At 35.0% G+C, this 25,237-nt stretch overlaps 1 protein-coding gene across 3 annotated transcripts; it reads left to right on the top strand.

Moving 5' to 3' along the window:
- Nucleotides 1–1,997: 1,997 nt before the first annotated feature.
- Nucleotides 1,998–3,890, top strand: LOC107937652 (UPF0481 protein At3g47200). 3 transcript variants are annotated; one of them, XM_016870585.2, is made up of 2 exons: nucleotides 1,998–2,258; nucleotides 2,452–3,890. In XM_016870585.2, the coding sequence occupies exon 2, from the start codon at nucleotides 2,461–2,463 to the stop codon at nucleotides 3,802–3,804; it is 1,344 nt and encodes a 447-aa protein (XP_016726074.1). In that variant the 5' UTR covers nucleotides 1,998–2,258; nucleotides 2,452–2,460; the 3' UTR covers nucleotides 3,805–3,890. The 3 variants fall into 3 exon arrangements, with proteins under 3 accessions (XP_016726074.1, XP_016726082.1, XP_016726088.1); XM_016870593.2 differs by having other exon boundaries at nucleotides 2,458–3,890; XM_016870599.2 differs by having other exon boundaries at nucleotides 2,016–2,258; nucleotides 2,449–3,890.
- Nucleotides 3,891–25,237: the final 21,347 nt, after the last annotated feature.

Genomic DNA, 25,237 nt, shown 5'->3' on the forward strand with positions numbered 1-25,237 from the left:
TTCCAACATCACTGAAAACCGGGCTAGTACACTTACTTACTATATGATTGAATATATTTGTATCATAGATAGGCATACTAACTTGTGAGTTGATGATGCTTGTATAGGCTTATGCTAAGCTTATGGTCTCGATTATGATATTGTGCTTATTCTATGAATTATGCTGATGAAATGGTAAGTTTTGTTTGAGTTTATATAAGCTTACTAAGCACTAGTTGCTTACGTAGTTACTTTCCTTTGTTTTATAGATAATCGAAAGCTCGATCGGTTGGAAGCTCGTCGGAGAACTATCACACTATCCAGCAACCATTTCTGTAGTTTTTGAGTATTTTGGCCAAGGTTACTAATGGCATGTATATCACCTTTTGTAATGGCAGTTCATGAATATGTAAATGGTTGATTTAGTATGTTCATGCTTGTAAAGTTTATGTTTGGATTTGATGAACTTTTTATGCTTGTTCAAGTTAGGTCATTTTAGCCATTCTTAAGTAGTTGTATATAATGCTCTTTTGGTATGTTTATGATGGCTTGGAAATGATCATTTGTGATATGATTTGGTAGATAATTGAACTAGGTTATATGCTAGAAAAGTAGCCATGTTATTTTGGTTTGATCCATGATGTTTTGATACAACTGTGGTGCCTTTGAATGACATATTGGTTAGATGAATTAGGATGTTTGAAATGGCATGTCTAGGTTTGTTTGAATGATTTTTAAATCCCTTGAATGTGTGCACAAATAGGATAATTGGTTACATGTATTTTAGCCTTGAATTGGCTTATTTTAGGGTCAAATTATGGATCACACAGCTTGGGACACGGGCTGTCACATGGCCGTGAGATATGCACGGCCTAGCTACACGGCTTTGTGTAATATGTAAATTTCTAGTGTTTTAAGTTAGTGAGTTACATGGCCGTATGTTGCAATTCAGAGAGTTACACGGCTTGGTACATAGCCTGCGACACAACCATATGACCCTACTTAGTGAGTTACACGGGAAAAGACACAGGCTAGGACAAGGTCGTATGTCCCCTTGTTCAATTGTTACACAGCTTGGGCAATGTCACACGGCTGGGTGACCCCTATTTTTCAATTTTTCCAAATTTTTCCCAATCTTCTATTTTGTTTCAAATTAGTCCTGAATTGCTTCTAAGTTATTTTTAAGGCCTTGAAGGCTTCATTTAGGGACCAAATATATATGTTTACTCTGATTTTGATTGAGATTAATTTTTTAAATGTTATGATGATAAATTTTTTCTGATGGATCGATAATGGTCCATAACCCTAATCCGACGACAGTGACGGGTTAAGGGTGTTATATTAATTATGGATCTTAATTAATAAAAGCTATTTTGCTTTTTTATTAACAAAAAAATTATGATTATTCAAGTAATATGTAAAAAATGATCTTGTTCATTCTTAATAGATGTAACTATCCAAATAGATATCTATTGGATAGTTATGTCTCTACGAAGAGACGTGAGCACTTAAATAAATAGGAGATGAATTTTATTTACATATATACTAAAAATTCCAAACCAAACCAAAAATTCAGAAACAAAAGTTTCTCTAATCTTCTCCATCAAAGATTTTCCTATAAAGAATTATTACAAAAATTATTTATAGAAATTGATACTCTTACCATGTTTCACATAATCATAAATAGGAGATCGAGTAAATCTTCTCCATCAACATCTTCGACAGTAAATCAAATGGAAGCTAGCTTCGGCTCTTGCTGATATTACAACACTGCTTCATGGAATAAAATTCACAAAATCGGCACAAAGGAGATCGAGAAATTCAAAGAGAAGCGAAGGAGTTGGCAATTAAAGCCCTAATGTGGATTTATCCTTTAGTTTGTTTGTATTTTCTTACGTCCTTTTCTTATTAATTTCCTGTCGTCTATTTGGGAGACCTAAAAGAAAAAGACAGTTGATAGAAGACAAACGAAGCTGTGAAACACATTAAATATAGGAGACATGAACAGATAACTAAATACATTTTAAGATTCAATTTATAAACACTCACCAATGCCACCTTTCTAATATTTTTGTTGATGTTTATGTGGATCAGATTCAACCAACCTGATCCAAATTTGCATCTGTATAAATGCCTTTAGCCACTCTGATCGACTTCAAGGATTCACTTATTATCTAGTAACTAGTTCTTCAACGTTTCCCTTCCATTTCTCTCCGTTTTCAAATCCCGGCTTCAGCAACCAATTCTAGTATTGGAAGCCAAAGGTTATCGGATTCCCTGTAAGTTTTAAGTCTCTATGTGTATGATCTACAGTAGTCAGTAACATACAAGTACTGGTCTGGTCGGTACATACTGATTTCAAAGCACTGTAATGTTGTATGCCACATAACGATACAAAAATCATTTTTCATTCAATATATATATAAATTTTATTGATAACTTGATATGCATGCTTGATACATGAAAAAGTAGTTGCAGGAAATGGCTCCAAAGAAGGGACAATTAGGCAAAATTAACGCCCCATCATTTGAGACAAAGAAAGATGAAGCATCCAATGATTCGGAAGTTGAGGATTTGGAGCGGGGGCCGGACCAAGGGTTTATCTACGAGGTCCCTAGGAACATTCGTCAAGCAAATCCAAAAGCTTACACGCCTCTATCAATTTCAATTGGCCCTCTTCATTATCGGAAAACAAATTTGGCTAGCATGGCCAAGTATAAAGTGGGTTATCAAGTTAAATTTCTTCAAAGGAATTCCGGTTCCAAAGAGCCATTGGAAAGTTTTTGGAGCTTCATTGAACGCAACGAGAAAAAGATTCTCAACTATTACGAGGCTTTAATCGATGAAGACGAGTTTGTAAAGATGATATTTTATGATGCACTGTTTATCGTGGAGCTCTTCTTGAGGAACTACGAGAAGGAAGTGAAAAATTCGGACGTAAAAGACTTCTTGTTGAAAGAAACATGGTCCGCTGGTCTACGGAGGGATTTGATCTTACTTGAAAACCAGATCCCAATGTTCGTGCTTGAAGAACTGTATAAACCATATGAAAACCACAAACTAGCATCAGATGCCTCTGTTCCTTCTTTCCTTAAACTAACTTGCTCCTACTTTGACATTCCATGGGACCCGCAGTTCGAGCATATAGAAATCCCACACTTCACCGCTTTGCAAAGATGCCATATGACCAAAACACAAAATCCATCATCCGAGACCAAGATCCCAACGTTAAAAAAAGTGTATGGTGCCACAAGTTTGCAAGAAGTTGGTGTTGAACTTATAGTTGAACCTAATCAAACTGCATGTTTGCTTGATATTAAATTTGAAGGCAAAAAGCTTAAAATCCCCAAATTGACAGTGCACTCCAACACTGAAGCTTACCTTCGGAACGTCATGGCGTTCGAGATGTGCCATTGTCCAGATGAAGCCTACGTTTGTGCTTACATAGAACTAATGAATTATCTCATTCCAACTGCCCAAGATGTAAAACCGTTAATAGAAAAAGGGATTTTAAGCAAGGAAGGCAAACACGAAGGAAGACTGGTTACCACAATAAGCACGGATATAATGGTGCAACGTACGATTAAGAAACTTATGCAGGGAATTGGGGAGCCACCTCCTTGCTACCGGGAAACCGCGAACCAATTGAATCAGCTTTATAAAGAGGGTCGGAAGCGCAAAGTGACATTATTCATCAAGAAAAATTATGGAATTCTGAAGCGTGTTTATTTCCCCAATCTTTGGAGAGGAACAGGGACTGCTGCAGCTTTTATGGTGGTCATCTTCACCATCATACAAACCGTGTTGGCTTTTGTGAAAGATTAATTTTTAGTATTATTGTGCTGGTGTGTTTTCAATAAAATACGAATGCCTACGCATTTGTATGTAATGAAAGTAGTGATTGAAGTTTTCATGGTTTTGCTTTTAGTTTGGCATTTGGCTAGGGTCAAATACTTTAGCGTATATTAAGTTCAATTATCATGCCAGAGTTAACATTATCTGTCCTATCACCTAAATTTTCTGGGTATGTAATCTTCAGTACCTGCTTGCACAAACCACACCATCTGCTTAACTTATCGTTGCTCCGTCATTCAAACCAACTCCTAACCTCTTCATCTGAATCCATCTATCTATATATCTCGTAAAGAAGGTTGAGGTTAAAGATGATGTGAACAAGTTAAAGGGAGGAACAGGTTGTGGATGGTAGTGATTTAGTGAATAAAGGAGAAAGAAAATAAAGAAGGGAGAAAGGAAAAAGAACGAAAATCTCGCATGTCATTTAAGAAAGTAAGTAATTATATTCAGAAAAAAGAAAAAGGAACAATTCTTTTTAAATACTTGGCATACTTACCATGTTTAGATACAAGCATGTTAGCTACCTTAGTTTTGGCATAATTTTGACTAAGACATAGCACTTAAAATAACTAGTGAGCAGAAGTATCCATGATCATTAGTAGGTATAAGCAAACTGTTGGAACTGAGAATGTAAAAATGAAAGATGCAAGCAGTTTCTTGAGCTTAAGGGCTCGATACTTGCTGAGCAAACAATACAGAATAAAACTTAAAAGACAAAAGAAAAGCAAGAAGAGAGAGTTTGATGATGAATCTTTGATGAATTTTTCATTAACTTGAAGAATGTCATAATGCCAATATATATACCAGACATAAGCTGGTCAAAGAGGAACAAAATGGTTACCTAAACATCACCTACTACCACTAAATACATTGAAACTAGTTAAACTTAACTTGTACACTTTGCAAAGCTGATTTATCAGCTCATACATTACCTAATTACATTACGTACATTGACAACTTAGTTCAAATCAAACTAAGAAACAAAACAAACTTTTAAAGTAACCAAAATGAATCACTAGCATAAGTTTCTTTATAACTGCATGGCTCAGTAGTTTGGTCTGCTCCTTGTGTTGCATGGAAGCCAGCTTCAACACTCCTCATTGGCTTGCTTGCTGTAAACTCCTAATTTGTCTCTAAAATGCTCAAACCTTGACACACTAAGGGGCTTTGTCAGGATATCAGCAAGTTGATCCTCAGAACTGCAATGGATCAATTTCACCTCTTGAGCTTGTTCCATTTCCCTAACAAAATGAAACTTAATCTTGAAGTGCTTTGTTCTCTTATGGAACACTAGATTCTTTGCAATTGCAATAGCAGACTAATTATCATATTTGAGCTCTGTTGCTTCCCTTTGGTGAAGATTCAAATCTGCCATGATTTTTCTTAACCAAATGATTTGGTTAACAGCACTAGCAGCTGCTACATACTTTGGCTCATCTATTGATTAAGAAACAATAGTTTGCTTCTTTGAACTCTAATAAAAAATAGTTGAACCAAGGGTAAGCAGATACCCTGGGGTGCTCTTCATATCATCTATTGATCCAGCCCAATCATTATAAGCATATCCAAGCAGCTTTATGCTATCAACCTTGGTGAACATCATTTCAAAGCTCAATGTACCTTTGATGTACCTGAGAACTCTTTTGGCTGCTAGAAAATGCTTCTTATTGCAACAATGCATGAATCTATATAGTAGACTTACAGCAAACATAATGCCTGGTCTAATGGCAGTCAAATAGAGCAAACATCCAACCAAACTTCTGTAGGTTGTGTCATCTACCTTCTTGAAATCTCCTTGGTTTGACAGCTTCTCTCCAATAGCAACTCGAGTGCTTGTTGCTTTACAATTCAACATGGAGAACTTGTTCAGAATCTTCAAGGCAAATGCCTTTTGATTTAGGAAGATCACTTGCCGAGTTTGAGAAACTTCCATGCCAAGGAAGTAGGACATTTGTCCCAAATAAGACATCTCAAACTTTTTCTCTCCATTTTGTCTTTGGAATCTGCCAGCATTTCATAACTTTCTCTTGTCACCAGCAAGTCATCAATATATAGGGACACTATGAGCTATGTTTCATTACTTTTCTTCTTCATATACAAGTTTGGTTCACTGATGCTTCTCTTGAACCCCAAGCTAGCTAGGTAGCTATCGATTCTATCATACCAGGCTCTTGGTGCATGTTTTAAGCCATACAATGCCTTTTTTAGCTTGTACACATTGTCCTCATTGCCTACAATTTTGAAACCTTCTAGCTGTTCAACATAGATCTCCTGACTAAGAAAACCATTGAGGAAAGCAGACTTTACATCAAGTTGACGAGTTTCCACTACTTCTATGCAGCTAAAGCAACCAATAACCTGATTGTGTCAAGTCTGGCTACTGGTGCAAATGTCTCGAAATAGCCAATGCCAAACTTTTGATTGAAACCCTTCATAACTAACCTTGCCTTCAGCTTGTTCAAAATTCCATCAGCATTGTACTTGGCTCGAAACACCCATTTCACTCCTATGACCTTCCTATTGGCTGGTCTTGCAACTAGCTCCCAGCTCTGGTTCTTGTCAATCATGCTCATTTCATCAAGCGTGGCCTGTTTCCATCCTTGTTGAGCTTCAGCTTCTTCAAAGCAGCTTGGTTCAACAGCAACCACTTCAGCCCTTTCATATATCTCACTTAAAGGTTTGGTTCCCCTAACTGGCTCATGGTCAATGTCCATTTCAAGACCACTTTGATCAGTTTTAGTCTGATCTGTCACCAAATCTTCAACAGCAGTCTCTAGTTCATTTTTACCCCAGTTCCAGCCTAACTTTTCATCAAACACAACATCTCTTCTCACAAAGACTTTGTTGGTTGAAGGATCCAGAATCCTATAGCCTTTCTTCACACTACTGTAACCACCAGGATACTAGGTTGTGCCTTCTTGGCTAACTTGTCCCTCTTAACAGCAGGAACATGTGTGTAACAGATGCAACCAAAGACTTTCAGGTGATCAAGTAATGGTTTGAACCAAAATCGGGCCTCAAATGAAGTTTTTTGAATCAATGCCTTGTTTGGTAGCTTGTTTTGAAGGTAAACTACATTGTTAACTGCCTTAGCCTGAAGTGTCTTAGGGAAATTCCTTTCAAACATTAGGCACCTAGCCATATCCATTAGAGTTCGATTCTTCCTCTCACTAACACCATTTTGATGAGGTGTATAGGTATTGGTGAGCTGGTGCTTGATGCCAACTTCATCACAAAAGCCTTGAAACCTTGCTAAAGTGTATTCTGTGCCATTATTTGACTTCAATGTCTTCAGTTTGCAACCTGTTTCTATTTTTGCTGCACCTTAAATTCATGGATCTGAAAGGGTAATTCATGGATCTATTTTGTCCAGTAGTACTTTGTCCCCAGCCTTAAATTGGTTCATTCCATTTACATTCTCCTCATGGCGTCACTTTAGCTCTTCATTGTAATTTTTTGATTTCTCATTGACATGTGTTCATCATTCATCTAGTTCATCGATTTGCACCATTTGTAATTCATGAGTTGTTTTGTTTCTATCACCTTGACTGAAACATGGCTCCATCATGCTTTCACAAGGAATTTACTACAAAGAAGGTTGAACCACATAGTTACTAACATTCACAGAACATTTAAAATCCTCTCGATCTCTAGAGACTCTCACAGAATCACGTGCTTGGAGAATAATCTTTTCATCACCTACATGAAGTACAAGTTCACCCTACCAAAATTAATAATGTTCCTAGTAGTTGCTAAAAAGGGGAAATCTAGAATCAAAGGTACGTCACTATCCTCATCCATGTCTAACAGAACAAAGTCAATGAGGAATATGAATTTATCAACTTTAACAAGCACATTCTCAACAATACCTCTAGGATATCTAATGGTTCTATCCGCTAGTGGAATACTCATCATAGTTTGTTTGGGCTTCCCAAGACCTAGTTGTTTAAACATTTTATAAGGCATGACATTAATACTAGCCCCTAAATCAGACATAGCATTATCAATATTTAAACTACCAATTAGGCAAGGAATAGTAAAACTCCTTGGATCTTTTAGTTTGTTGGGTAGTTTATTCTTAAGAATGGCCGAGCAAACTACGTTGAGCTCTACAGTCGACGAGTCATCTATCTTCCTCTTGTTTATTAATAGCTCTTTCAAGAATTTGACATAAGTTGGCATCTGCAAAATAGCTTCTAAAAAAGGTAAGTTAATTTGTAATTATTTAAAAAGTTCAAGAAATTTACCAAATTGTTCATCCATGCGATCTTTCTACAACATTTCCAGATATGAGATCAGTGGTTTATATTCTTTAAACATTAGTGTCTAAATTTCTTTGGGTTTTACCCCCTCATCATTTGCCTTATTAGTTTCCTGTTGTAGCTTCTTTCTGGCTCATCAACCACTTTCTCACTCCTCAATGTAACTGCCTTCACATGCTTTTTAGGTTGGGTTCGATGTTACTAGGTAAACTTCTGTCTTTCTAAAACCAATTTAGCAAGCTGCCGATAAATAGTATAGCTATGGTGAGTAGATGTATCGTATCCACGAGGACTAAAAGTATTAGTAATTACCTTTTTCTTATTATTTAGCCAAAAAATTAGAATGATGTTTTTTAAACTAAATTTACTAAACTAATTTAACTAAGAACTCAATAGAGAATGAATAAGGAAAATAATCGAAAGACAACCAATGATAGAGACAATACTTCACCTATTATTATGAATCTGAATTAAACGATTTATTCACTTGGTATCTTGATCCGTAGAAATCCCTAAATTATACTAATATCTCTTTCAAGAGTAAGAGCAACTGACTTTAGGTTGATCATTGACATCTCTTTCTCATTAAAACCCCTATCGTTGTATTAACTCGATCTTTGGATTCTCTTATTAAATTTGACTCTAATCATGTAGATATATGTTGTCTTATTTCTAAGATTGCATGCAACTCCACTCATTTATGCTAGATTTACTCTTAAACAAGGACTTTTCCTCCACTACATTAATCACATTAAACATGAATCAATATCCCGAAAATATTAAAACAAGAAATAAGCATACATAATTGAGAATAAGAATCAACTATTTATCACATAAAATAGAAATTAAATAATATAATTCATCATAGGTTTCATTTTCCCTGGGTATCTAGGGAATTAGTTCATAATGCTGATTAAAAACATCTTAAAGTTAGAAAAACCGCAAGAAATAAAGAAACTCATAAAAACTTTAGAGTTGGCTCCAAATGGTATTCTTCGAATTGTTTCTCCAATATTCTCTAATGGCTCCCATATCTCTTCTCCTATTTCGTATTTATAGACTTTAGAATGTTCAGAAAGTCTAAAAATTGTATTTTTCTACGGATTTGGGAAGCAAGTTGTGAAATCGACACAGCCTGGCACATGGCCCTATGTCCAGCCTGTATGGCTCACACGGCTATATGTACAACCCATGCAGGAAAGCCCAGCCTGTATGGCTCCTGAAATTTGCTCTTTTTGACCGATTTTGCTCATTTTTCACTTATTTAGCTCTCAAATGCTCACCTAAGTATAAGAACACGAATTCAAAGGATTAGGAGCATCAAATTCACCAATTTGCATAAATAATCATCCAAAATTGCATTAATAATAGGATTAAAATATGTTAATTTTATCATTTATCAAGAGACAAGAAAGGTTAAAGCCCAGCTTAATGAAGAATTTGAGATGAAGGATTTAAGAGCAGCAAAGAAGATACTTGGTATGTAGATTCTTAGAGATAGAAAAGCAAGTAAATTGTACCTAAGTCAAAAAGGGTACATTGAGAAAGTTTTTTACAGGTTCAATATGCAATGTAACGACCTTATAGTCAGGGGTGTCGAAAAGTGCATTCTTAGGACTCTGTTCCCGTAAATCAAACTCGTAAATATTTTTTAAAAATATTTACGAAGTTAGTTGTGCAGTTAATTATATGTTAGTTAAGTTAATTTGCATGAATTAAAAGTTATTAAGTATAAGGAGTAAATTATGTATAGGGTAAAATTTGAATTATAGATTAAATAAAACTAAAGGGATCAAAATAGCAATTATGCCTTTGTTTCTTTAAGTGGAGAGCATTAATGATGATTTTATATATTCATATGTTAACTTATTCTATATATATACATATATGTTATAATAAATAATATGAAATGTATATACATATTATATATGTTATAATAATGATATAATAGAAATATAATAAAAGAAAGAAGAAAGAAGTGATAACATGGAAATTAGATAGAAAGAAAAGAAAGAAAGAAAAAAGGGAGAAAGAAGAACACACGGCATTTGACGATTTGGTGTTCAAATCTAAATTGGTTAGTCAATTTAGTCTCTTTTCTTGTAATTTTTTTATATTTTTGGAATCTCGGTGTTAAGTACTACCCGACCCATGTAAAAATTTTAGCATTGATTAAGATTATAAATGTTGTCAATGTTGAGTAGTTTTTGTATTAAGGATTAAATTGATATACTTTTAAGCTAGAAATGGAAAAGGATTAAATTGTAGAACAAATTATAAATTTTGAGTAATAGGGACTAAATTGTAAAAAAAGCAAAAATTTAGGATTTTAATTAAAAATAGGGAGCTAGATTTAGTTTAAAGTGAAATTAGTAAAAAATATTGGACTAAATGTGAAGAATAAAAATTAGTCTCGGTTTAAAGACTAAATTGGAATCTAAGCAAATATTGAGTAAAAATTGAAATATTCAAAGTGAAATTGAATAATATTGTATTGATGTATTTTAAGTGTCTTAATTCTGTAGTTAACGTCGTACTGGAATCCTCAACTAAAAAGAGGAAGGATAAAATCAACGTCAAATATCTCGGAATCCACAGTTTGTATTTCATGCGCAGGTTAGGTACTCAGCGTATGGTTTTGTTTTCCGTGCGCAAGTTAGGTACTTCTCTTTTGATTGATGAATCAGCATCCAACAACGATCTCGATATCAAATGTGGTGAGGTTTACCTTTTGTGATGGCAAGTACCTAGGATGTCTTAGTTGATAGTTATTTTGTGGATGGATTGTAAATGAAGTTATAAATGTAATGTTGGTTTGAATATATAAATGTATGTTTGTGTTTGAAGCCATAATTTGACATATTGTTTGAAACAATGCTTGATAGGTGTATGTGAACCTAAGCTTGATATTTAAGTAGTTATAAATAGGCTAAAAGGAAATATTTTATCATGTTTTAAACTTTGATTTGAATGATGCATTGATGACATGTTTTGATCATATAAAATGTGGTGCCAATGAAGGTACATTGGTTATGTATATTAGGTGATGAATTTGGTGTATTTTAGGCATGTTTAATCATGTTTTGAATAGGTTAAACGATTGGTAATTGAGTTTCTTAGTGCCCAAGTAAGTAGGAAATGGTAAACTTATGTTTTAAGGTACTTTTAGGTGCACAAAGCCTGACCACAGAAGTGTGTGACCCCTGTAGTTGAATTCTAACTTGTTCCTAATTTTTTCAAATATTCTCAATTTAGTCCCAAATTGTTTCTAAAGTGATTTTAAGGCCTCGAAGCCCATGTTTAATGATGGATTATATTATGATTATTGAAATGTTTAAAATGAATGATTTAGAATATGTTTTTTTTGTAATTCTCTAAAACTCTATCTCAACGATAGATACGGGTTAGGGGTGTTACATGCAAAGTGTTAAGCCTGTTAGTACTTATTTAGCAACCCATTTCAGACTTTCATTGGCTTTGTCTCCATAGTCAAATGATAAAATTGATTACATGTCACATATTCTAGTGCAGTGGGATTTCTTATGTATTCTATGGTTTGTTCACGTCCAGATTTATCATATGCGGTCAATGTAGTTAGTAGATACATGGAAAATCCCAGTAAAAAACATTGGAAAGCTGTTCAGTGGATTTGAGATACTTATGAGGTACTATTGATGTTTGCTTATAGTTTGAAAAAAATAGAGATAGAGTCATTAGCTATGTTGGAGTCATTAGCTATGTTGATGCTGATTTTACTGGAGACCTTGATAAAAGAATATCTCTTACATGTTAAATCTTTATAATTAGGGGTCATGCAATCAATTGGAAAGCCACTTTGCAAACTACTGTCCCTTTGTCTACAATTGAAGTTGAGTACATGGCGATTACTGAGGTTTGTAAAGAAGCTATTTGGTTAAAGGGGTTCTTTAGTGAACTCAATGAAGACCTTCAAATCAGTATATTATTTTGTGACAGTCAAAGTGTCATCCTCCTTACGAAGGATCAAATGTTTCATGAAAAAAAAGCACATTAATGTTTGAGTATTGTTTAGACTTGGTTGGTGTTCATTGTTTAAGATAAACCCTTAAGGGATTTCATGGAAAAGTTATAGAACTTTTTCATTGAGATTTTGTGATGAAAACCTTGTTCGTTGAGAAATCGTGTTAAGGTGGAGATTGTTAGAAGTTGTGTGACCCAAATTAAATATAAGTGGCAAGATAGGGATATCTACGAAGGCGAAGGCCTCTCATTGTAGATCCTTCGCCTTCGTAGATCCCCAATAAACAAAATACTGGATTAGGGTCACAACCAAGGGTACGAGTGTCGGGGCGTCCGACCCCAACAGTATGGTACAGGCTGCACAAGTAGATTCCATATAAAAGTTTACTTCCTCTATTTGATGTTGATTAGAATAAGGTATTTGAACCTTACTTCATTACTTCTATTTAACTTTGATTAAAATAAAGTTTTAAACCTATAAATAGATGTAATCGTCTCTACTCTTATATCATTTAAATTTGACATAGTAAATTTTCTTCTCCTCTGCCTATGGTTTTTTCCCGAAAGGGTTTCTACATGTGTTTTAATTTTCTTTCTTTTCTTCACAATACATTATCTGACGTTCTATTTTTTTCACAATTGACATGAAAATGTAGGTGGAAGAAATGCCTCTCAAAAAGCAACCGTCGAAGAAGCTAGGACTATTAGGCTTCATCTCCAACGCTTGATCATTTGGGAAAATAAAAGATGAAGAAGTTGAGGATTTAGAATGGGGGTTAGAGCAAGTATCTATCAACGAGGTCCCTAGGAACATGCGTCAGGTAAGTCAAAAAGCTTACACTCCTCAATTAATTTCAATAGGCCCTCTTCATTATAGGAAAAGGAATTTGGCGAGTATATCCAAGTATAAAGTGAATTATCAAGAGAAATTTCTTCAAAAGACTTCAAAGAAGACACTGGAGAGCTTTAGGAGCTTTATTGAACTCAAGGAGAAAGTGATTCTCAACTCTTACGAAGCTTTAATATATGAAGACGAGTTTGTAATGATGATATTTTATGATGCACTGTTTATCATGGAGCTCTTCTTGAGGAAGTATAAAAAGGAAATGAAAAACGATTCGAAAATTACAGACTTCTTGTTAAAAGAAATGTGGTCGACTGTTTTGGAAGGGACTTGATCTTACTTGATAACCAAATTCCAATGTTCTTGCTTGAACATGTGTGTCAACTATATCAAAACCACAACTTAGATTGAGATACCTCCGCTCTCCCTTTCCTTAAACTTGCTTGCTCCTGCTTTGGCATTCCATGGGACCAACAGTTGGAGATGGAAATCCCACACTTGACCGCTTCGCAAAGATGCCACATGGTAAAAAAGCGCCTCTTAAAATCCATCATCCAAGATCTCTACGTTGAAAGTAATGTATAGTGCCACAAGTTTGCATGATATTGGCGTTGAGCTTACAGTTGAATCTGATCCAACTACATGTTTGCTTGATATTAAATTTCATGAGCACGAAAAGCTTAAAATCACCAAATTGGCAGTGCACTGCAACACCAAAGCTTACTTTCAGAATGTCAAGGCGTTCGAGATGTGCCACTATCCAGATTGTTAGAATTAAGTGACCCAAATCCTTATTTAAATAAAATACTATGGCAAAATAAAATAAAAGTAAAATCCTTATAGAATTATACTTCTTTTATTTTATTTTAGAATAAGGTTTTTTAAACCTTATTAAACTCCATCTATTTGATATTATTTGAATAAGGAGTTTCACTCCTATTAGAATAAGGTCTACAAGCTTATAAATAGGCATAGTCTACTCCTTTTGTAATTAATTTGAATTCGACATAGTGAATTTTCTTCTCCTCTGCCCGTGGTTTTTTCCCGAAAGGGTTTCCACGTAAAATCTGCGTGTTCTTTATTTTTCTATTTTTATTTTTTACGATATATTGTCATTACCGACATTATATTTTTCACAAATTGGTATCAGAGCTTTCGGCTTGTTCATCTCCATCACGGTAATGACGTCTTTGAAGTACGAAATTTTGCTGTTGGATCGCAACACCAAATTTGTGTTGTGGCAGATAAAGATGCAAGCAGTTCTTGCACAGATGGACTTAGAGGAAGCCCTACTAGGGGTAGGTAAGATTCCTTCAACATTGACGGAAGAAGAGAAGAAGCGCAAGGATCAAAAGGCGTTAACACAGTTACATCTACATTTGTTTAACAAAATTTTGCAGGATGTGATGAAGGAAAAGATTGTCGCTGGATTATGGAAGAGGTTGGAACAGATATGTATGTAGAAAACTCTAACTAGCAAGTTACATATGAAGCAGCGTCTTTATGCTCATCGTTTGGAGGAAGGTGCATCTGTGCACGAACACTTAGCAGTGTTTGAAGAAATTCTCTCAAACTTGGAGGCCATGGAGGTTCAGTATGATAAGGAAGATCTAGGGTTGATTCTACTTTGTTCGTTGCCCCCGTCTTATTCAACCATTAGAGATACAATTTTATATAGTCGCGAGTCTCTCACAGATGATAAGGTTTATGATTCTTTAACCTTATATGATAAGATGAAGCATCTTGTGGTTAAAACTGACTCTCAAGGAGAGGGTCTTATTGTTCGTGGGAGACAAGACCAGAATGCTGATGATATCGTGGAGGACACAGGAACGGAATCCTCGCTATAAATCTAAAGGTAGATCAGAGTCTTCAAACAGAGGTAAAACTTATAACTTTTTCAAGAAGAAAGGGCACATTAAACCTGAGTGCAACAAGCTACAGAACAAGATCAAAAGGGAGGCTGCAAATCAAAATGGAAAACAATTAGAAAATTCTGGTAAAGCTGATGTTGTAGATGATTACAGTGATGGTGAACTTTTAGTCGCTTCTGTCAACAATTCTAAAGCGAGCGAGGAGTGGATCCTTGATTCAGGTTGCACCTTTCACATGAGTCCCAATCGGGATTAGTTTACAACTTACGAAACAATGTCTGAAGGTATTGTGTTGATGCGAAATAATGTTTCATGTAGAATTGCAGGTGTTGGAACAATTAGAGTTAAGATGTTTGATGGAGTTGTCAGAACACTCAGTGACGTACGACATGTTCCAGAATTAAAGAGAAATTTAATTTCATTGAGTACTCTTGATTTAAAAGGGTACAAATACACAGCTGAAAGTGGGGTTTTGAAGATTTCCAAAGGTTCTCTCATTATGATGAAAGGGCAAGAAAGACTGCCAAGTTATATGATTTGCAGGGTTCTACTATTACTGGTGATGTAGCTGTGTCATCCTCTTCCTTGTCAGATGATGATATTACTAAACTTTGGCATATGCGCCTAGGCCATATGAGTGAGAATGGCATGGTAGAATTTAGCAAAAGAGGACTTCTTGATGGGCAAGGAATTTGCAAACTGAAGTTCTGTGAGCACTGCATTTTTGGGAAGCAAAAGAGAGTTCAATTCACAGGAGGAATCCATAACACGAAGGGAATGTTAGAGTATATTCATTCTGATATGTGGGGGCCATCCAGAGTGCCTTCGAGAGGTGGAGCTAATTATATGCTAACTTTTATTAATGATTTTTTCAGAAAAGTGTGGGCATTCTTCCTGAAGCAGAAAAGCGACGTGTTTTTCGCATTTAAGTATTGGAAAACCATGATTGAAAAATAGACGGGAAAGTAAATAAAATACCTTCGCACAGACAATGGCTTAGAGTTCTGTTCTGATGAATTTAATAAATTGTGCATGTCAGAAGGGATCGTGAGACACTTGACAGTTCGTCATACTCCACAGCAAAACGGTGTTGCAGAACGAATGAACAGAATGATCATGGAGAAGAATCGATGTACGTTGTCAAATGCCAACTTATCAAAATCATATTGGGCAGAAGCAGCCTCTACTGCATGTTTTTTGATCCACCGATCTCCATCTGTTGCCATTGAGAAAAAGACTCCACAAGAGTATGGTCTGGTAATCCTGCTGACTATTCTGATTTAAAGATCTTTGGTTTTCCTGTGTATGCTCATGTTGATAATGGCAAATTGGAACTGAGATCTATTAAATGTGTTTTTCTTAGATATAAAGCTGGTGTAAAAGGGTATAAGTTATGGTGTCCTGAAAATAGAAAAGTTGTGATTAGCAGAGATGTTGTTTTTGATGAAACTGCTATGCTACCTAACTTATCTATTAAAGACTCTTCCAATAAAGAAAATCAAAAGCAGGTGGAGCATCAGATTAATCTAAAATCTACAACAGAGTCGACTACTAAAGCCAGTACAAAAATTCAAAATAGAGTTGCTTCTTCACCACAATACTTTATCGCCAAAAACAGAACTAGAAGAGAAATTAAACCTCCAAAGAAGTATGTCAAGGCTAATCTAGTTGCTTATGCTTTAAATGTAGCTGAAGATATAGATGCAAACCAAGAGCCATCTAATTATTCTGAGGCGGTTAATTGTGAAGACTCAGAAAAGTGGATGTTTACTATGCAGAAGGAGATGGAATCACTACACAAAAATCAAACATGGGATCTTGTGAAACTTTCTAAAGGTAAAAAGGTTGTTCGTTGTAAATGGTTGTTTAAAAAGAAAGAGGGGACTCTAAGAGTTGAAGAACTCAGATATAAAGCAAGGCTTGTTGCAAAGGGTTACAGTCAAATTCTAGGAGTGGACTTCACAGATGTGTTCTCTCCAGTTGTGAAGCATACTTCGATTCGAGCTTTGCTTGGTATTGTGGCCATGCATGATTTGGAGCTTGAACAGTTAGATGTAAAAATTGCATTTTTGCAAGGAGAACATGAAGAGGATATTTACATGCAACAACCAGAGGGTTTTACAGTCTCAAAAAAAGAGGACTATGTTTGCTTGATAAAAAAGTCCCTTTACGGTTTGAATCAGTCACCAAGACAGTGGTATAAGAGGTTTGATTCCTTTATGACTTCTCATGATTTTAAAAGAAGTAGCTTTGACAGTTGTGTTTACTTTAAGAAAAACAATGATGGTTCTTTTGTGTATCTACTCCTTTATGTTGATGACATTTTGATAGCAGCAAAAGATAAAGGAGAGATAAGAAATGTCAAAGCCCAACTAAGTGAAGAATTTGAGATGAAAGACTTGGGACTAGCAAAGAAGATACTTGGTATGGAGATTCTCAGGGATAGAAAAGCAAGTAAATTGTATCTAAGTCAGAAAGGGTACATTGAGAAAGTTCTTTCCAGATTCAATATGCAGAATGCTAAGCTTGTTAGTACTCTTTTAGCAGCCCATTTCAAACTTTCATCGGCTGTGACTCCATGATCAGATGATGAGATTGAGTACATGTCACATGTTCCATACTCTAGTGCAGTGGGATCTCTCATGTATGTCATGGTTTGTTCATGTCCAGATTTATCATATGCAGTTAGTGCAATTAGCAAATACATGGCGAATCCCGGTAAAAAATATTGGAAAGCAGTTTAATTTGTTTTAAGATACTTACGAGGTACTACCGATGTTTGCTTATAGTTTGAAAGAACTAGAGATAGAGTCATTGGGTATGTTGACGCTAATTTTGCTAGAGACCTCGATAGAAGAAGATCTCTCACCGGTTATGTCTTTATAATCTGAGGTTGTGCAATCAGTTGGAAAGCCGCTTTGCAAACTACAGTCACTTTGTCTACCACTGAAGCTGAGTACATGGCGATTACTGAGGCTTGTAAAGAAGCTATTTGGTTGAAGGGACTCTTTACTAAATTCAATGAAGACCTTTAAATCAATATAGTATTTTGTGACAGTTAGAGTGCCATCTTCCTTACAAAAGATCAAATGTTTCATGAGAGAACAAAACACATTGATGTTCGGTATCATTTTGTTCATGATATTATTGCTCGTGGTGATATTGTTGTGAGCAAAATTAGTATTCATGAAAATCCTAGAGATATGATGACTAAGTAACTTCCTATAACCAAGTTTGAGCATTGCTTAGACTCGGTTGGTGTTCATTGTTGAAGATAAACCCTTAAGGGGTTTTATGGAAAAGGTGGAGAAACTTGTTCGTTGAGAGTTCGTGATGAAGAACTTGTTCCTTAAGAATTCGTGTCAAGTTGGAGATTGTTAGAATTAAGTGACCCAAATCCTTATTTAAATAAAATATTGTGGTAAAATAAAATACAATTAAAATCCCTATAGAATTATACTTCTTTTATTTTATTTTAGAATAAGGTTTTTTAAACATTATTAAACTCCATTTATTTGATATTATTTGAATAAGGAGTTTCACTTCTATTAGAATAAGGTTTACAAGCCTATAAATAGGCGCAATCTACTCCTCTTGTAATTAATTTGAATTCGACATAGTGAATTTTCTTCTCCTCTACCCGTGGTTTTTTTCGAAAGGGTTTCCACGTAAAATCTGTGGGTTCTATATTTTTCTATTTCTATTTTTCTTTGCGATATATTGTCATTACCGACATTATATGTTTCACATAGATGAAGCCTACGTTTGTGCTTACATTGAACAACTGAATCATCACATTCAAACTGCCCAAGCCGTAGAATTGTAAAAAAATTGTGATATTAAGCAAGGAAAGCAAAAACGAAGGAAAATTAGTTAGCATAATAAATACGAATATAACGGTGAAAGGTATGATTAAGAAACTTATGCAGGGAATTGGGGAGCCACCTGCTTGCTACTGGGCAACCTCAAATCAGCTGAACCATTTTTATAAAGAGGCTTGGGAGCTAAAAGTGGCAATATTCATGAAGCAAAAATATGGAATTATGAAGCGTGTTTATTTCCCCAATCTTTGGAAAGGAACTAAAACCGTTGCTGCTCTTACAATGGTCGTCCTCACCTTCATACAAACCGTGTTGGCTTTTCTGAAATGACACATCGTAAATGCTGAAGTCAACCCTAAATAATTTTCTAGAACTAATTTAAGTCTCAATCTGTAATAAGTTTTTAGCATTGTAATGGTGAGTTTTTGATAATATATATATGTGTGTGAATATTGTCTAGGCTTCTGCGAGTATGAAGGTAGATTGAATTTTTCATTGTTTTGCTTTTAATTTTTACTTTTTGGGTTACTTACTAAAAGCCAGACTTTCTGTGTATGTAACCAAAAGCTAGACATTTTTTAAATATATTTTTTCTCATAATCTCAACTTTTTTCTAACTCTTAAGCGATTTTCACTATTTAATATGCGTCTGAAACTAATATGTGGGACTAAAAATTGCAAACAACCCTTTTTATGTAATGGGAAATTCATTGGAAAATGCTTCAAGTTGGCCAACCATGTATCAGCTCAAACACATGAGAACTACAAGATACAAGCTAACTCCACGAAGTGGTGAACTGTGAGCTGACTCCGCGAAGAGGCAAACAGCGAGATGGCACCGTGAAGTGGCAAGGTGCGAGCTGACACTATGAAGTGGTAGGATGCGAACTGCAACTAAAACTTTGGTGCATGCACATTCGACCTAATTTACATGCCAGTATTTTTTTTAGTCTCTTGTAGTTTCATTTAGTTAAGAATAAACTTAGTTTGCTTATGATTTGATGTGTTTAGGTATTGATTGACATAATCAGCTTATGTGCAAGTTAAGTTTTGCATGTTTCCAAGTCATTGTAGGAATAGTTGTGTATTTGGAATACTTGTTTTACTTGAGTGTATTGTTTTCAAGTTAAATGGACAAGCAAATTGTTTCATGTTTCCTTGATGCATATTTTTGCTCCTTTGTTCTTAGTTTCTCTTTGAAAAATGCCAACAATTGGTATCAAAAGTCAATCATCTTTCAAAGTCATTATCTCTGTTTGTGTTTTTTCTTGTCGAGAAAGAAAGAATCTACCTTTGTTTTCTTGTTTTTTTGTTGTTAGCATATACCTTTGTTTTCTTGTTTTTTTGTTGTTAGCATATCTTCAACAAGTTTCTCACCTCCTCCACCTCCTATCTTTGTTGAAGAGAACTATCATATTTAGGTAGTAAAGATGAAAACTTACCTCTAGGCCTATGACTCATAAGAAGTAGTGAATGCTGACAGAGAGTCACCACTATTGAGGGAAAATCCAACCATTGCTCAAATGCAGCAATACAGTGAGGAGTGTGCCAAGAAGCTTAGAGTAATGACATGCCTATAGAATGATGTATCAGATGTGCTCTTCACCAAAATCATGGTCTATGAGACTCCCAACAAGCTTGGAATAAGCTAAAATATGAGTTTCAAGGCTAAGAAAAGACAAGGTAGTTGCAGCTCGTCAACGTAAGAAGGGATTTTGAGAACTTGAAGATGAAGGAGATTGAAATTGTCGAGCAGTATTCAGACAGAACTATAACTGTTGTGAATAACAAAAGGCTATTTAGAGATCAGTTTAGTGACAACAGGAGTGTGGAAAAGGTTATAATCACTTTTCCTAAGAGATATGAGTCTAAGATTTCCCCTTTAGAAGATTTAAAAGACCTGTCAACAATTTATTTGTCTGAGTTGATAAATGCTCTCTGTGTTTAAGAGCAAAGAAGAGCAAGCAAACAAAAGAACCATTCTAAAGTGACATTTCAAGCAAGAAGCAAGGAAGGTTCAAGCTTCTCAAGCAACAAGGAAAAGAAGAGTTAAAGTGTAAAGCAAAGGAGAGATAGTGGAAAGATGAAGTATACACTTTGTTCTCATTGTAAGAAAAGTACTCACTTGGAGAAATATTGTTGTTTCAGTCCTGACATACAATGTAGAGCTTGTAAACATTTTGGTCACATAGAAAGGGTGTGCAAAAATAAGGGGTAGCAGCAAGCAGTAAAATATACAAGCTATGGCTACTGAAGGAAATCAAACTTAGGAGGAGTTGATGTTCACTACCTCCAGTTTTGCAACTAATAGCAACATCAGAAAGCGGTGACTCATTGACTGTGGCTACACAAATCACTTGACCATAGATGAGAGTATCTTAAAAAAGATTGATAAAAGTTACACATCAAGAGTTAGGATTTTAATGGCTAGTTTATTCAAGCTAAGGGCAAAGGTGATGTGCTAATCATCACTCCATCAAATATTAAAACAATCTTAAATGTTCTTTAAGTGTCTAAGATAGATCAGACCCTTCTTAGAATTGGTCTATTCCTTGAGTAAAATTAAACTGTTGTCTTCAAAGATAGTGGATGAACTATATTTGATTTACTAAAATAGGAAGTTGTGACCATCTCAATGGATGAAAAGAGTTTTGTGCTAGACTGGAACTTTGTGGCCTCAAATACCTAAACCAATTCAGTGGATGAGTCTCATTTTTGGCATAAAAGGCCGAGAAATATGAACTATATGTCCCTCAGTCAACTGTGCTAGTCAGATTTGATTGAAAATATGACCAAAATTAAAGACAAATGTGACATTTGTGAAGAAGTAAGGATCCACAACCAGCTTACCAGCATCTATATTCCATAGTAAAATGGGGTGCGTAAGAGAAAAAAATAGGACTGTATGGACATGGCTAAGTGCTTATTGTTTAAAAGCGAGCTACCAAACAAATTTTGGGCAGAAGTAATAAACACCTTAATCTATTTGCTGAATAGATTGCCAACCAAAGCTGTGAAGGGGAAAACTCCATTTGAAACTTGGTTTGGACAAAAACCTCTTGGAACTGTCTAGTTCAAGAAGTTAAGGAATGATATTAGTGTTTAGGGCATGGAGGCCAATGAGGAGTGTTACAAGTTAGCCAACTATGCAGTAGCTCGAACACATATAAATTGCAAGATGCGAGTTGACTCTATGAACCGCAAAAGAGCTATCTCTGTGAAGTACAAGATGCGATCTGTGAACTACCAGATACGAGCTGACTCTACAAAAAGGCAAATAGCGAGATGGCATCGAGAAGTTGCAAGGTGCGAGTTGATGCTTTGAAGTGGCAAGGTACGAATTGTAGCTGAAACTTTGGTGAATGCACATTCTATATAGTTTGCATGCTAGTCTTTTGTTTAGTTTCTTGTAGTTTCATTTAGTTAAGAATGAACTTGGTTTGCTTATGCTTTGATATGTTTAGGTGCTGATTGACATAACCAGTTTGTATGCAAGTTAAGTTTTGCTTGTTTCCAAGTCATTAGTGGGAGTAGTTGTGTATTTGGTATACTTTTTGTATTGAAGTGTATTGTTTCCAAGTTGAATAGATAAGCAGATTATTTCATGCTTCCTTGCTACACCTTTTTTCTCCTTTGTTCTCTATTTCTCTTTGAAAAACACCAATAGAAAAGTTATTTAGATGAGTCAAAATATTTCAACTTAGAGAAGGAATCACTGCAAAAAAAATGCCCATGTCAACGGTTCCACTAACAAGAGTGGGGTAATTACAGGTATTGTGAAGGGATTAGCTGGAATTTACATCTTCCAATGACGTACGATACGTTGGACTTCGATGTTTATCGGATGGCTTGCGACTATTTGCTTTTGGTTCTTGAAACATCACTAGAATCTTGATGATGCCATGGAAGTTATCCCAGAGCTGAACTTGAGGTGTCATCCATCTTTTCCTGAATTTTTCAATATGAGTTTTATTGGATCCAAGTTTGTGATGTGGGCGGATGGTAAGATAATTTGGTATGAATTCAATTGTGGGGCGTGGACAATGGTGTATGATCAGGCAAGGCCTGGTCTCAAGCTTGGCACTCCAGTAGAGGTGATCATGGGTAGAACCGGGCCGGGTTCGGGCCAGGCTTGGACAAAAAATTTATACTCATATTTCAGGTTGGGCCGGGCCTAAAAACGGGCCTAAATTTTTTGTCCAAGCCGGGCCCAAAAGAAAATTGCTAAGCCCAAGCCAGGCCCGACCCGGCCCATATTAATTTTTTTAGTTTATTTCATTAAATAAAAAAATTTTAAAACAAATATTAAAACAAAAAGCAAATAAAAAATGAGACTAAAACAATTCTTAAAACAATACACAAATTAAAAATATAATAAAAAGTGGTTATATTAAAATTGAAATAAATTAGAACTAAAATAATAGCCAAATTAATAATAAAACAAAAGTATATTTGATTAAAAATAAAAATATATATATATTTAATATATAATTCGGGTCGGGTTTGGGCCAAAAAAGTTTTGCCCGTGGCCCGGCCCGTTTTTTAAACGGGCCTCGTTTTTTACCCAAACCCATTTTTCAGACCTATTTTTTTACCCGAACACTCCCATTTTTCGGGCAGGCTATCGGGCCAGGCCGGGTAGCCCAACCCATGATCACCTCTACACTCCAGTTCCAGACGGTTTTGGTTATTTGCTTGGACATAGGTTTCTTTCATGCAAATACTTTGAGAATCCCTCTTGTATTTAAGTATCTATTTAACTTCTATGAGTACTAATGTTCCTCACTCTTATTTGAAGTTTACGGATGGATAGATATTGTGCAAAGTCATAGGGAAGTGCTTTTGTTATAAACGATATAGTTGCTTCAGTTGCGTATCAAGGGTTGGCAAAAGCCCTGATTCCCTTTAAAATGGAAAACTGCCCATTTAAGCCCCTTAGAAATTTTAAAATTTTAAATTAGTAAAGTTAAAATTATACTTTAGCCCCCCTAAAATGATAAAAATTTGATTTAATCTTTTAAAAATTATAAAGATATAGACTATTAAAAATTACAATTTAATTTCGGCCCCTCTTAAAGAAATTTTATTCGATATATTTCCAATAGATCCTTTTCCCTTTTTTTTATACTCTAGTCAATCAAATCTGTTGAATTGTTTTTCATATAAATAATGAATCGAAATTGATAAGGAGTTGGTCAATGATGCTCGAACATATACTTGTTTTAAATGCATATTTATTTTCTATTGGTATTTATGGATTTATCACGAGTCGAAATATGGTTAGGGCCCTTATGTGTCTTAAACTTATACTGAATGCAGTTAATATAAATTTTGTAACATTTTCTGATTTTTTTTATAGTCGGCAATTAAAAGGAAATATTTTCTCAATTTTTGTTATAGCTATTGCAGCCGTTGAAGCAACTATTGGATCAACTATTGTGTCCTCGATTTATCCTAACAAAAAATCAACGCGTATCAATCAATCAACTTTGTTGAATAAGTAATATTAATAATATTAAATTATAAGATTCACCAATTTGAATTAGCATGTACAATATGTTGGAATCTACATCATGTTTTCGAAAACGTAAGAAATCAAAGTATCTTGGTCCTTTCTTATAAGTTGATCCCGAAGGAAATTGATTAGAAAATTCTAGTAAATCGTTGATTCATCTGGTGTTTAACTATATTTATTTACAAGTTTACTAGATTGAAATTTTATGATGTTCAAAAATTTATAGATCCCATGTTACATTCAATAAAAATTTATGATACATGTATTGGGTGTACTCAATGTGTCCAAGCCTACCCACTGATGTGTTAGAAATGATATCTTGGGATGGATGTAAAGCTATTTGATTGTATCAAAAGGCCAAATGAATTGGGATTTCCCTATTGGGCTGGGTCATTTCGAGGCAAGCGGATCATTTATGATGAAAAGGATGAGCTTCAATAGAATAATTCGGCGTCCTTGCAGAGTGGAACCATACAGTACCAAGCACGAGGTAGATCTTCCAAAGAACAAGGCTTTTTTGAAATAAGCCAAATCATATGGGATCCTGCGGATCCACTCTTTTTCCTATTCAAAGATCAGCCCTTTGTCTCTGTGTTTTCACACCGAGAATTCTTTGCAGATGAAGAGATGTCAAAGGGGCTTCTTACTTCCCAAACAGATCCTCCTACATCTATACAAAAACATTGGTTTATCAAGAATATGCAAGAAAAACACTTCGAATTATTGATTCATCGCTGTCGAAACCTTTTCTTTTTTTTTTTGTAAAAAGGATCAACTTTTATTTAAAAGCGAAAATGGAGTCGCCACCGATCATTTTTAGGAGGTGTGATCGGGTCACCTCGTGATGATTTAATTTATTAAAATAACAATTTTGGTCTACGAAATTCAAAAAAATGGGTTCAGGAGTCGGTTATGTACGAGGAAAGATTAGTACTCTCGAAATGCCCAAAATTGGTACCTAATTAATTGGTTAATGTCTAAATGTTGAAATTTTAAGAAGAATTTTAAAAATATGATCCTTTTGTTAAAACATTATTAACACGAAAATAACTTTATTAACACAAAAATAACTTTATTTTTGAGTTAAT

Source organism: Gossypium hirsutum, chromosome D13 (genome assembly GCF_007990345.1).
Source record: "Gossypium hirsutum isolate 1008001.06 chromosome D13, Gossypium_hirsutum_v2.1, whole genome shotgun sequence".
Classification (NCBI taxonomy): Eukaryota; Viridiplantae; Streptophyta; class Magnoliopsida; order Malvales; family Malvaceae; genus Gossypium; species Gossypium hirsutum.

What these genes read in the sequence shown, in the direction of transcription:
- LOC107937652 (XM_016870585.2), top strand. Translation starts at nt 2,461, where the DNA reads ATGGCTCCAAAGAAGGGACAATTAGGCAAAATTAACGCCCCATCATTT.